The sequence below is a fragment of the Doryrhamphus excisus genome, linkage group LG18 (genome assembly GCF_037039965.1).
Source record: "Doryrhamphus excisus strain RoL-2023G ecotype Guam linkage group LG18, RoL_Dexc_Guam_v1.1, whole genome shotgun sequence".
NCBI classification, from domain to species: Eukaryota; Metazoa; Chordata; class Actinopteri; order Syngnathiformes; family Syngnathidae; genus Doryrhamphus; species Doryrhamphus excisus.
Genome location: NC_136374.1, coordinates 12,661,071 through 12,675,019, shown reverse-complemented (window position 1 = coordinate 12,675,019; position 13,949 = coordinate 12,661,071). Strand labels below are relative to the sequence as shown.

General features: G+C 40.8%; 1 protein-coding gene across 4 annotated transcripts in view; it reads right to left on the bottom strand.

The window, feature by feature from the left end:
- The window catches only part of nav1b (neuron navigator 1b), a 49,275-nt gene that overhangs the window by 24,950 nt on the left and 10,376 nt on the right, over positions 1 to 13,949 (bottom strand). For 2 of the 4 annotated variants that reach the window (XM_078798775.1, XM_078798777.1), the window contains exons 1-3: positions 8,370 to 9,308; positions 4,554 to 4,656; positions 3,602 to 3,955 (exon numbers count right to left, since the gene is read on the bottom strand). In XM_078798775.1, coding sequence (XP_078654901.1) covers positions 3,602 to 3,955; positions 4,554 to 4,656; positions 8,370 to 9,078 — 1,166 coding nt within the window. In that variant the 5' untranslated portion in view covers positions 9,079 to 9,308. Of the gene's footprint in view, positions 1 to 3,601; positions 3,956 to 4,553; positions 4,657 to 8,369; positions 9,309 to 13,949 lie in introns of those variants that run through there. The other 2 variants (XM_078798776.1, XM_078798778.1) reach the window with 2 other exon arrangements.

Genomic DNA, 13,949 nt, shown 5'->3' with positions numbered 1-13,949 from the left:
CAACAACTGTTTTGACTTTAATTGGGGGTCAAAAACATGCGAGGCTTCAATAGCCAGAGAGCCCTTTAGAGCCTCTCCTTTAAAAAAATGGTCCAAGCAAGCCAAGAAAAGGGAAATTGAATGCAGACTGCAGAGGCCATAAATCCTGGATAAGATGACTACAGCAAACCCTTCATTAAGTTCACAATGTCTTTGTTGGTATGCATTTTGTTTCCACCAGCGAGAGACTGTTTAAGAGCGATGTGCTATCTGTGCCAAAGCTCTAAACGTGTGCAAAAAAAGGCCTCATCATGGTTGCCATGGTGATGACATTGCCAGTGTAGCAGCATGAAGGAATACCACGTACTACCAATGATATTCCTTCAACCTCTTTTTACACCAGTATTTAGTAGTAGTAGTATTTTTGAGATTTACCAGATTTTGATTGACACTTCCAGAGGTATTGATTTCAATGACTTTGCCACAATCAATCAAACACAATCTAAGCACCTTTACACCGGTCGCCTCACTCTCTTTCACGATCATTCTGTCTCATTTTACCCCGAGTCAACACACGTACACACACACACACACACACACACACACACGCAGCCATTCAGCAGTTATCACAGTGACACACAAGTCAGCCCATCAGTGGGTCAGTGGTTGCCATGGCAGCACATCCAGAGCCATGTTGCTGCATGAGCAAAGGTGTGTGCTGCTCCTGCAGTCTGCTTGCTGTGCAGTGCATCATGCTGCAGTATAGAGACTATAAGAGGAGATGCAGCATGGATCTCCACTTCAGTTTTGTATAGACTATTAAGAGTTCCCTACTCAATCCATTCCATAGTTTGATTCCACATACTGAAATGCTATGGCTTTTTAACGTAGTCCTAGCATAGAAGTGTTTCAAATCTAGTTCATCCCTGAGATCATATTTCTCCTCTCTTGTAGAGAAGTATTGGATGACATTTTTAGTAATTGGTTATTTTTAGCGTATGCATTATTTTAGCTGTTTGAAGATGAACTATATCAGCAAGTTGAAGTATTTGTGATTTTAGAAATAAGGAGTTAGTATGTTCTCTGTAGGCGGCATTATGAATTATCCTTACTGACCTTTTTTGCAGTACATTTAGCGAGTGAAGATTGCTTTAAGATATGCTTTATTATTTATTTATTTACATCTGTCTTGGAAGAGAATATAAACGTTACTTAACCTGACATAAAAACCTAAATTTTGATATAAAGGGCATACTAACATAATATATACATGTATAGCATAGCACAATATAGTAGGATAATTGTATAGTATGATAAAGTATGCTAAAAAAAAATACAATGGGAAAGTGAGTTTATTTAACTACCATGTACTGCATAATGTCAAATGTGTAATATTTATGTACTGCATAATGTCAAATGTGTAATATTTGGAGCACTTCCATGCTTTTTTTTTTTTTTAATCTGAGAAAACAGACTGCTGCTTTTCCTCCCTAATGCAAGTATGGAGTTACCAATGAGACCAGGATGTATGTTGTATCAAATTATTGAGTGCCGTGATGATGCTGTGTACACACGACTGCATCCCGCGCGGTTTGATCAATATCCATTTCAGCATCAGGCTAGGTCTATTTCTGTACAGCATGTGTCAATTTCTAGATGTCTTCAAGTCATCGGACATTAAGCCGATACTTCATGTCACTGTTGAAGATATGTGGAGCTCATTAAAGGCTAATCACATACGAAAATGTAAGACAGCGGCTTACTGATGATTTTGTATCTTGTTTCCATGGTTACACAGGAGGAGAGCCTGATCTATTTTCAAGCTGCTGATAGCACTCAATGAGCTTGGAGTGAGTGTGTGTGGATGTAGAGTAGGAATGTAAAATGCAACCCGGAATTTTCCAAAAAAGCCTTCCGCAAGAGGCAAAGTGGAGCACGTGCCGCATGCTAGTGATTCAGAAAGGGGATTAGCTCGTTAAGAAAATATATTCACGAGGCAGGATTATTAACCCTTGACATGAACAACACAGCTTTTTTGTAAACACATAACAGACAACCATGCAAATTAAAGAGATGAAAAGTAAAAAACATGCATAAAAAACATAAAACACAACATAAAAAAACATGCACAATAAAAATAGCAGCTGCTATTTCCATATTGCGGTTTGTTGTTAGAGCCTATTATTACTTATATGGAGGTTGTGTTTCTTTGGCAGTTTTACCAGCTGTGACTGGTATTTTTTCCTACACTGTGGGCAACTGTGCGGCGCTGCTACACAAAGACGTGGCTCTGAGCACTCTGACAGGCTCCCATATGATTGTGTCCACATTGTAAACCTTGTATTCCACTGGGAAGACAACAGAAATGAAGTTTAAGGTCATACATTCCTTATTATATCTTTCTAACTTTGACCTTGGTGGACGCTATGCATGCTTCTGCATGCCCTCCTGGTTGAGAGATTTCCATAATGAGTATGTATTCTAACAAACATAGTACCAACCCCCCCCCATGGGTGTAATAACTAGAGAGCAGCTGTTTCCATGAGGGTGTAACCTTGACAACATGTCTGCTGCTCACAGTCATGGTGGCTCACCACTAACCTTACATTTCAACCATAATACATAAAGCAATGTGTAATGATTGGTGATTGATGATGAAATCTAGCCACTATTTACTAGGAAATGAAGAAAATACAAAGTTGTACCTCTACCTTTGCTGATGTAACAGCTAGTACAAAGGTCACTGATATTGATGGTGACCTTGTACTGGTGAGAAAAAGACCTTCCTCAAACTGGTCTCCAAAACCCTTATTGATGAATTCATTGACTAAGGGCCCAAGACACTTCAGGAAACCTGATCCGGTCTGATGGAGCAAGTCATAAAAAATGTAATCAAATAATAAGCAAGTTGTTAACAAAACGTCCTAGTTTTAAAATAAGGTCACCAGACCTTGAAGTTCTACATGTTCCATCTTTGAATTGACCAAAATGGACACAGCAATCCAAGTCCACAAGTTCCACACACACCAGAGGCCCGACATGCCCGACAATAAATCTGCTAAACCACACCAGAGAAGCGTCCTGGTTTCTTTGTCAGGACCAGCCAAGGTAAAAATAGGAACTTAAATTATTTTGTGTAACCTGGACCCATTTGTTGGCATCCTGAATGATCAAAAAAAAAAAAGCGACGTCGCATTGCTAATGTACCTACTGATGCATCTTCAAACAGATTCCGACCCAGCTTGTTCTTGTTGTGTAACTGAGGGAAAGCCTGCTGTGTCCTCGGTAGAAAGACTCCGAAAGGAATCCTCTCAGAGTCAGCAAAAAGAATGTTCGGGAAAGAAGAGCAATAAAGAACAAAGTGTTTTTGTAGAGAATGCTGATGAAAGCTGCTGGGTTGCCAAGTGCATTGACAAGGCAAAAAAAAAAAAAAAAGCAGAAGTTGGCAAGAAGATAGCTTCTTCATTAAGATTTTGGTGTTTTAATGTTGAATTATTTAATTAATTATATCTAATGTTTATTGTTTTCTGGGTTGTTCAAGTTGTTGGAGGTTCCATAAACAACAAAAGGGTATCTGATAGGTGTCGCCATGGAAACAGAATATCCTATATCCGAGACTTACCCATTAGTGAGGTTGTCCTCGTCATCCGGGAGGCTCTTTCCCAGAAGGTCACTGTCGCTCAGGTAACCGGACTTGAGGTCGCCGTCCTCGAGCCCATCCAACAGCTCGATACGTGATGTGCCGCTGAGGTGGCTCGAGCAGCGAGCCGGCATGGTTTGGGCTGCGTACTGGTGGGAGGCGGTTTTGACCCCCTGGTATCCTACTGCTGTGGAGGATGGGGCGTCGCCCGCCTGGAGACGAGGGCTGGACTGGCCATGGCGCCACGACAGAGGCGAGGAGCGGTTAGAGAGGCTGGACATGCTACGAGCGTTGGTGTCGTCGCTGTCGTAGCCCACGTTGCTGCTCTCCAAACAACTGTGGACATCCATGGGGGGACAGTCATCATTAGCTGTGGAAAAAATTGTTTGGAACTATGACTTCTTCCTGACTCTAGTAAGTGGATCGGGGTTGAAAAGTACAAAAATGGTAGCGTTCTGTTTTTTTTTCCACTTCATTACATAACCATAGGCAGAAATTCATAAATATTGCAATAGCTACGACCATAGGCGTATTTTCATCTGTCCTTCTTGGATAATTTATCAGCATAACAAGTGAATGGACCTGCTCCAGTTTGGAAAGGGGCAGACAGTCAAATATACAAATATACAGCATGACTGGCGGCTTGAGTGTTATGATCCTATGTTTGACTCCTTTTCAATAAATGAAATACCCTACAAATACACTGTTACTGTACCTGAGCATTATTATTATTATCTTATTATCTCTCATCATCTTTACTTATTTTATAATCACATTGAGACTTGACAGAGCTCCTTCATGTATTGATTATTAATCAAATATTAGTTTTAAACAGTTTTCTTTAGTGTTTACATGCAGACCACAATGGTTCCAACATGTCGGGTGTCTGCACTCTACTGTGTGTCTTTCTAGGTGTTGTTGTTGTCATCACTACCTGTGGCTGAGCTGAGAGCCCCGCAGACTTGACATTGTGTCTTCCAAATTCTGGCGAAGGTCGAGGACATTCTGCACCGTGCGCTTCCTCTGTGACTCGGGGTCTGCCAAGCAATGCCCAGAGAAAAAAAACAAGTTGTTTGTTATTTGACTTCATCAAAGTGAAGACCTAAAATCACATGGACGGAGCAAAGGAGAACCTGTAACCTGTAATCACTGTCGTGTAATTGCAGCCATTGTGCTTGGTTAAAAAGAGCAGAGATAGCGGGATATATTTTTACAAAAATAATTCCTTTCAGAGGACTCCGGGAAATAAAGTAATGACCTGGAATGACTTTTACATATCCTTGAGCAACAGACATTGCAGTGAACAGTGACTCAAAAGCAGTCAATAATCAAGAATCTCCAACAAAGAAATGATGCAACACTAACACAAACAGCTCAGACAGAAAAATGGTAGACGATAAGAAGTGGTTGCTTTTCTTTTATATACAATGTATGTACAAAGAAGGGCAAGTGTTAAAGCCATTCAACCCACTGCAAGTGAACACAGGTAGGATCAGATTGGTCATTAATTGGTAGATAAGATTATAAGACTTTTTTTGGGAAGCATACAAAGAATCAGCACTTTGGTATATTATAAGAAGACTATTTGCAAACTCCCTGCTCATGAAGATCAAATAAAACAAAGACAAACAACCATTCACACTCACATTCATACCTATGGACAATTTGGAAACGCTAATTAACCTAGCATGTTTTTGGAATGTGGGAGGAAACCAGAGAAATCCCACGCATGCACTGGGAGAACATGCAAACTCCACACAGAGATGGCCGAAAGTGGCATTGAACTCAAGTTTCCAAGCTATGTGGCCTGCGTGCTAACCACTCGTCCACCATAAGCATGTCATATATAAACTAATGTTTTCATATAGCCACCAGCTATAACATTGTGCCATTCTAACTGCACAGAAAATCAGACTCTCTTTCAAATGTCACAAAATGAAAAGCTGTGGTCTCTTTCATGCTTTCAGGCAGTCCCAGTCCTCCTTTCTCGAGCACTCGACATAAGTCGGGGCTATTGCGACATTTGCAAAGATCTTGCATGAGCGATCACGTATCATTATGATGAAATATTAGGTCAAAACCCACTTTTCCCGACAAGTCTCGCTTTTATGCTTGTACCAATTGAACCTGTGTTGATGTGAAGCTGTCATCCTAATGACCTCGTATCTGCGTGCCTGTCACTTTAAATTTACCTGTGTAAAAAATCTGACCCTTTTTCTGATCATGTGTGTAGGGGAGAAACCGTTATGATTGAAGCTTTTATTAAGTGTTTAACAATTTGGTTTGCAACTTTTGAACAATGAGGCTATTAGCAAAGAGACATACAGTACAGTATGGAATATTGTCTAATATATGTCTATATTTAAGACATTTTGAAAAGTTTGCGCTCCATTTTGGGCTTATTATTTAGTATAGATTGTATTAGATTGTAATATATTGTTGATGCCATAGTTTAACACTTCCATTAATGATTAATACTGTAGATAATTATAAATAGAACTAATTGAGTGAGCACGACAGAAGAAAAAAAGAGGCAGAGCAATAAGTAATTAAGAGTTGCTACACTGTGGAAGGGCTACTTTGGTTCATTTTAGTTATGTTTAACTTCCATTATGTCTTTCAAGCGTGAGACAGACTCTTCTAGTGGTTGCACGCATAAGAAAAGGTAAGTGAAATCACACATCATAAAATGCTAAGTGGAGAAATCAACATTGGGATAAAGCTTATTTGAATATTCCTTCTTGTGTTTTGTGTACAGTGTGAGTGACTTGAGGTGTTAATTTAAGTATATTTTAGGTATACTTTTCCAACTTAAAATTCAACTTATATGACAGTTGTAGGAATGGAAATCGTTCTTAACCTGAGCACCATTACTGAGATGCTGGTTTATGTCCAAGTAATATGACTGATGGATGACGTCCAGACAGATGAATGAAGCATGCATAATTATATTTAATTAGCACATATGTATTAATTATGAACCACTAATGATACCGGAGTAAATCACATAAGTTGACCGTAACTGGCAACAACATTAGGCATAGCTGCACAAAATAGATTGAATATAAGAACTGTCTGATCAACACCAAAATATGTTCATTTAGTGGTTGCAAAGCATTATGTCTTGTATTTGATCTCATTCCAATTGTTCATCCCACAGATATAGTGTGAATGACTTATCAATAATAGATATGGAGGAGGGGAAGTCTTAAATAAGCTCCACTCCTTTTTGAAGATAATGCATTGTGCAAACCGTGTTCACTTAACCCCCTAGATGCATAAGTGGGTCAAAAATGACCTGGTCAGGTTGTTTTCTTGAAATATCTTTGTAATGAAAATTTGTCATTATTTCATATTCCAGGTATTCCTCAAAAAACATGTTTTTGATATCATGCCATTCACATTTTTAACTTACCTTTTATACATTTTAAGAATTTTTTGTGTTACGACCCCAACCTTCCATAAGTGGGTCAAAAATGACCTGGTCAGGTTGTTTTCTTGAAATATATTCGTAATGAAAATTTTTTATCATTTCATATTCCAGATATTCATCAAAAAACATGTTTTTGATATCATGCCATTCACATTTTTAAGTTACCTTTTATACATTTTAAGAAATTTTTGTTTTTGTGTTACTACCCCAACCTTCCATAAGTGGGTCAAAAATGACCCGCATGCATTTTCTATGGAATCCAATAGGAACCTTTGATTCTTATCAACTCCTGTATATAATAATAAATATCATACAAGTGATTATTCCTAACCAAAATGGCAAAATTGGCATAAAAACGCATTGATTCTAGTATGGGTCATTTTTGGCCCATACTAGAACCCATTTGGAAGAGTGTAGGGTCCAGTCAATCATGCATCTAAGGGTTAATGTAACTTGTTAAGCATGTCTAAATAAGCAAACCATATTATACCATGTAAAAGCCTTAATTTTTGCCTTAAAAACCTGTGATCATTGGGATTATAAATATGCCAGAATGATCAGCATCTTTCACACCACCCCATGATCAATGCCCTCCTATTGATAAATGTGACCTATAGCTCCAGAGAAGGCAATGCCATCTCCTCACCATTTGCACAAGCCATCTGTCAGCACCCTAACACATGAATGAAGCCTGGAGGAGGCTAAATGTGTGTCTGTGCCTCTAAAATCTATTCAATATGGCACGCTGTCGTTCCAATTTTTTTTTTTTTTTCCTCCTCGCTTTTGGGAGATACACGGCGCGGCGGGTGGAGTTTATTGTGGCATGGTGCAGCGAGCAGGAGGTTTTGACAAGAGATCGGTCTACTGGTAATGATCACCACAGAGCCGTCGGTTCTTTTTGTTTGATTGGAAGCAAACATATTCCATATAATTACAGCAAACCTCAGAGGAAGGACAACGCAGCACAGACAAGATTTCGATTTTAGACTGAGATGTGGATGCATTTGTCAAGGGGAGATGCAAAGGGCGGCTGCAGCATGCAAGCAGGTGCCGTGTGCTGGCATGGAGGAGGGAGTGACGCCCACTGAGGTATCAATGAAGCTTGCAAAAGTGGGGCAGTGTTACAGTACCAAGCCTTTTCTTCCATTTTTTTATTACATCATTTATCTATTTCGGTGTCAGTGTGGAGCTGGTATAATATAGTAAAAAGGTCTACATCCTGGACTGGTCACTTGTTAAATGCAGGAATCAAACCCACGCCAGGCCATGGACAAAACGCTGCCATCCTATCAGTGATCAGCGTCCTTCTGAACTCACCTAACATCTGGCTGAAGAGCAGTTGCTCCAGGTCTCCCAGAACTGTCACTACAAGCTCGGGGTCCACCTTCAGGAAGGGTTTATCCCCTCCTTCCTCGCCCTGTCCCTTGGAACCGGACTCCTCTCCGAGTCCCGGTTTCTTGGCAGCGGCCTTGGCCTTGCTAGAGAGGATCTCATCATCTGACCTGCCGTCCTCAGGAGCCTTGCTGAGGGGCTTCACTTCTGCGAACGGAGCCCGAGGTATGCGACTTTGCTTGCTGGGGGCCGAGGGAGCAGCAAGAGGCGCAAAGGGCTTGGGTTTTCCCTGGAAAAGGGAGTGCTCCGATTTGGAAAGGTTTCGTGAAAGTGGGGCTCCACCACCAGTCACCTTGCCTACTGGTTTACCCGGCTTTCTCGGTGCGCCCACCCCGGGTTTGGCCATGTCATCGCACCACTTGGGCTCATAGAGGTGTAACTTCTTTTCGGCATCAGTGAGCACAGCCAGGTTGGTCATGGATCTCTGCTTGCGGAGGCTGGAGGCCACCGGTAGCCTCCCCTCGGAACTACCTGCACGGTAAACCTTGAGTTCACCCCGTTGGGTGCTCTGGGGCACCCCGGATTTTGCCCTCTTGGCTCCCACGCCGAGTCCTTTGCTATCTGCTTGACCGTACGCCTTTGAGCTATCCATCTTGAAATCTCCTTCCCTGGCTTTCACACTATTCCCAAGCATGCCTCCTGCATTAGAGCGGAGAGACGCGCATCAGCAAGCAGGAGAAAAACGAGGTTCCTCCCTCCGACCTTCTTTCTTGCACAAAGAAATCCTACATGGAAAAAAAAAGGCTTGCTCTTTGCAGCAATTGTCCAACCTCCTTCCTTCCCTCTTTCTCTCCTTTCTCCTGCTGCAGCTGTTGCAGTGCTGCCCAAGCGATCCCTTCCCTAACGTCCTCCTTGTCCTCCCCCCCTTTTTACCCCCCCCGACACACTCCTCCCTCTGAGCGCACCCTCCGTGCCGTGGGAGTGCGCAGCAGCAGCAGCAGTAGAATGACAGCGGCGGCAGTCGCAGCAACGCTCCCCTCCTCCTTTTTCTTCCTCCTCTGGTGCCTCCTCCCTCCCCGTCTTACCTCCGCTCTCATCAGGTTTCTCTGCATTTGCACATTCTCACCTCTCTCAGCGGCTAATGTGCTATGCTAATCAAATAAATCACCATTTTGTAAAAATACAAGCACCGGTCTGGTTTTCCTATACGGGCTATTCTCAAGTCTTTGTTCTCCCACCCCCACACCCCCACACCCCCCTTCTCTGTCATCTCCATTGCTTGTTGCTTGCAACATTATGGAACATCTATGATGTAAGTAGTCTTAGCTTATTGATACTAATGTGTCAATTAAGGATTAATCAACAGTAAAACAGTCTGGAAAATGTTCAATCACAATTATTAGATGATTCTTTGTTTAGGTCAAAAGAAAAGAAAGGTTATTTCAACTCTGTTTTTAGTTTATACTGGAGTACAGTGACGTGTAGAGATGTTCATGGTTGGTGAGGCACTGACCCTTTTGTTGGTTCCAGTTTACGTTGCTCATTATAGATGCATAAAGAATAATTCACTTTGATTAAACAATGTTTTTGGATTGTTTCCAAATATTTTTTATTGTCATTCATTTACTTTTTATATTACAATAATATAGTTATTATAATTATATTATTTATATTTATTTTATATTACTTTTATATTTACTTAATATATTTATATTATACTTTTTATATTAACTTAATATATTTATATTATACTTTTTATGTTAATTTATATTATATTATATTATTTTTTTATATATTTTTTACCTTTTATATATACATGAAGTACAAGAAAAGCTCCTTGTTGTCTGATCACCATGTGGTGATCTTGGGTATATAATCCTCCATATTGACAGTCAACCCATTCATTAATTCAGACACCATAAAAATATTTTTCATCTGACATGCTATACTCTCCAGTTGGTACTGCTACTGTTAAAAGACCCCCAATGACTTTTCTTCTCTATGGAAAGACGACAGTGACAAGCACCTGCCCTTCAGGATGAAGCAAGTATTGCAAAAGCATCCGCGTATGAAACGTGATGTATTTTACGGTCCGATTCGTCATGAAGTCACGCTTAAAAATGAAATTAAAGACATTACACAAGCTGTCATTGTGTGTAATAAATGCTTCTGCGTCATTATATTAGTCGTAACATGCTGACAAGCACAAACTGAGTCCACTTAAAGGGTACGCAGCTTTTTTGATATATGATACGCACACTTGGTAAGGAACTACTTTTTGTTCCGCCTTGGGTGGAGTTATTTCAGCTCCACAAACAGCCTCAGGTTGAACAACAACACTGGATACGGTATTTGAGAGGCGGACTGGAGAAGAAAGTAGTCAGACCACAATACCAGGTGCTGGTAGGGCAAGACAGACCTGGGGGTGTCCTTCGGTGCTGGTGTCAGACACTATCCAGGTACACGGGGATGAATATATAGAGCTTTAAGCGAGGCTAAGCACAATAAAAAAAAATGTAATGCCTCACAAATAGTACATTATTGTTGTATTGACTAGATCACTTTAGTACTACACATCATAACCTTAATGCAAATGTTAAATCAAATGAAAAATCATGCCGTGGGTGAATGGACAGCCATCCACACAATCACACACACAGCACATACCATACAACAACTGTCCTACTAGCTCCTACAAAAGACAAATGGAGAAACTTGATCCAGTCTGAGTGCAACAACAATAATCTTATCGCACTAAACGTGATTCCTCATAAAGCCCGTTCAAATCACTCTTTTTGTTTCCCGTTTAAGAGCACAAGCGAGTGACATGTGCCAGTGTAAGCAACTTAACACACCCAAAACCACACATAAAACATGTAATTACACACATGTGCAGAGTTCAGCATTCAGTTTTTTTTTTTTCTTCCGCAGTGTCTCTTTGCTGACATTTGAGTCTAATCCTCACTGAAAATATTCCACACGGCTAACTGAGGAGATTTTCAGCGCATTATGGGAACTCCCCCATCTCTCATTTCCTGCATTACATCTGTACCAGACTTCAATGCACACAAACCACAGACCAGAGCTCTTATGCAGTGCAGGACCTTTCCTTATAGCAATGGTGTGAAGAAGTGCAATCAGAAATTCCAACTCAGGGCCGGTGAAATTTTTTTTTGGGAGTCTACTACTTCACTTTTTTTGTCTCATTAACCTATTTTAAGAAGTTTAAAATGACTGTCTTACTGCTGAGCTGCAAAAGGAAGGCCTCTTGCAGGGCTCCATTCCTGCTGAGGTTGGACGCAACCCGACTGTTTTCATTGAGAAAAAACATTTTTGCCATCAAGAGATCATAATAGCGTGAATACCGGACAGAAAATAACATTACATTGATTTGACGTGCCCTTGAATATGCTACAACATCCAACGCACCACTGCCTCTTTTCTCAACGTGAGGTTCACGGACCATGACATTCGCTCTGGGAACATTTTCAAATCTTGAGTTGCAACATGACAACATCTTGGGAGGTCACGAGTATCTCCACTCATGATTCACTCATAGCTTTGTTTGTTTTTGAGGGGAATGGACTTCCCCTCATCATCGGGATGACTAATTCCTGCAAAGATAATTTTCCACAAATGTATTGTTGGAAGAAATGACCTCTATCACGAGGAAGGAAGTAAAGAGTGCTAGTTTAGTTCCGCTACGGATTTCAACGCAACAATTGCTTGTATTGTTGACTTAAAATTAACATTAGGCAATTGGAAGAATCAAGCCACAACAGCCTATGGAGCTAATGAGGGTGGAGAAGCTTCTTTCACATCTGGCTTTGATTCGGTCTCCAAGGAGCCATGTGAGTGCAAGCATGTTTGGCTGAATGGACACTTCCACAGCTGTGCTATGCGTCATATTTGGGGGGGGGGGGGGGCGCTCAGCTGCCATGACGGTGCTGTAATGACGACGTCATGGCTTCTACATCAGACACCCGTAGAGGGGAATGTTGTATTTAAAAGTACTATGTTTATGAGAGTTGTTAAAGTTGTGTTGCACAATATTTTCCGGACTATAAGTCGCACTTTTTTTTTCATAGGTTAGCTGTTCCTGCGACTTATACTCCAGAGCGACTTATAAATGAAAAAAATGTTTATGTTACATAAACACTGGACACCTTTTCTGTTTATGTTTATTTTTTGTGTAGTTTAATAACCATTGTGTTAGCATATCTTACACCTATTCAGCCTGTTCTCTATTATTTTATTGTTAGAACTTGCCTTCCAAGATGATGTAATGTCTGTTTTGGTTAAGTAGTTTTTTGCGGGTAATAAATTACCCGCAAATAATGCGACTTATACTCCAGTGCAATTTATGTATGTTTTTTTCTAATGATGCATTTTTGGCCTTGTGCGACTTATACTCTGGAGCGACTTATAGTCCAGAAAATACGGTAATTAGAAAAAAAGGGGGTGCTGGAGCCTATCCCAGCTGTCTTCGGGCGAGAGGCAGAGTACACCCTGGACTGGGTGTACCCAGCCAATCACAGGGCACATATAGACAAACAACCATTCACACTCACATTCATACCTATGGACAATTTGGAGTGGCCAATTAACCTCAAAACTCTTACAAACATGCAAAAATTATAGACAAAAGTGACACTAAGGTCCTTCCCACCCTAGTCTAGTGGCAAATGTGCCGATAAGACAACTATATGAGTCAAATACCTCAATAGAAAATGTCGATTTGCTTGGCAGATTACCTTACAGTTTGCTTCAATTGAATGTAAATTGAGTGTATTTACATTCGTTATTGTTTAATAGCTGCGGTCTGGCGACAGCTCACAAAGACACATGCTGCTACTCTACTGCTCCAAATCCAATTCAAGCCTCCCTTCGGTCTGCCTGATTACGAATACAAGAGCGCCCACACATAGAAATGACATGAAAGCTGATCTGCTCATCAAAGCACTCAACTCTGTGTCTGTCTAGCCTCCTCAGAAGCACTTAAAGGTCTGGTCAGGCATCTCCCAAAGGAGTTTGGCAATCATTAGGATAATTAAGAAGTCTATCTGTAGGTTTTTGCAATGTCTGAAGCCATTCTATGATATATTCAGTATAATATATATTGTAGAATAATATAGTATATAATGGGGCTGCACATATAGACAAACAACCAGTCACACTCACATTCATACCTATGGACAATTTGGGGCAGACCTCACAGCTAGGAGACCCAAGTTCAATTCAACCGTCGGCCATCTTTGTGTGGAGTTTGCATGTTCTCCCCGAGTTTTCCCCGAGTACTCCGGTTTCCTCCCACATTCCAAAAACATGCTAGGTTAATTGGCGACTCCAAATTGTCCATAGGTATGAATGTGAGTGTGAATGGTTGTTTGTCTATATTTGCCCTGTGATTGGCTGGCGACCAGTCCAGGGTGTACTCCGCCTCTCGCCTAAAGACAGCTGGGATAGGCTCCAGCACACCCTGCGACCCTTGTGAGGAAAAGCGGTAGAAAATGAATGAATAGTATATAATTATATAGATGAAATTAGAGCTTATATAGCACATCA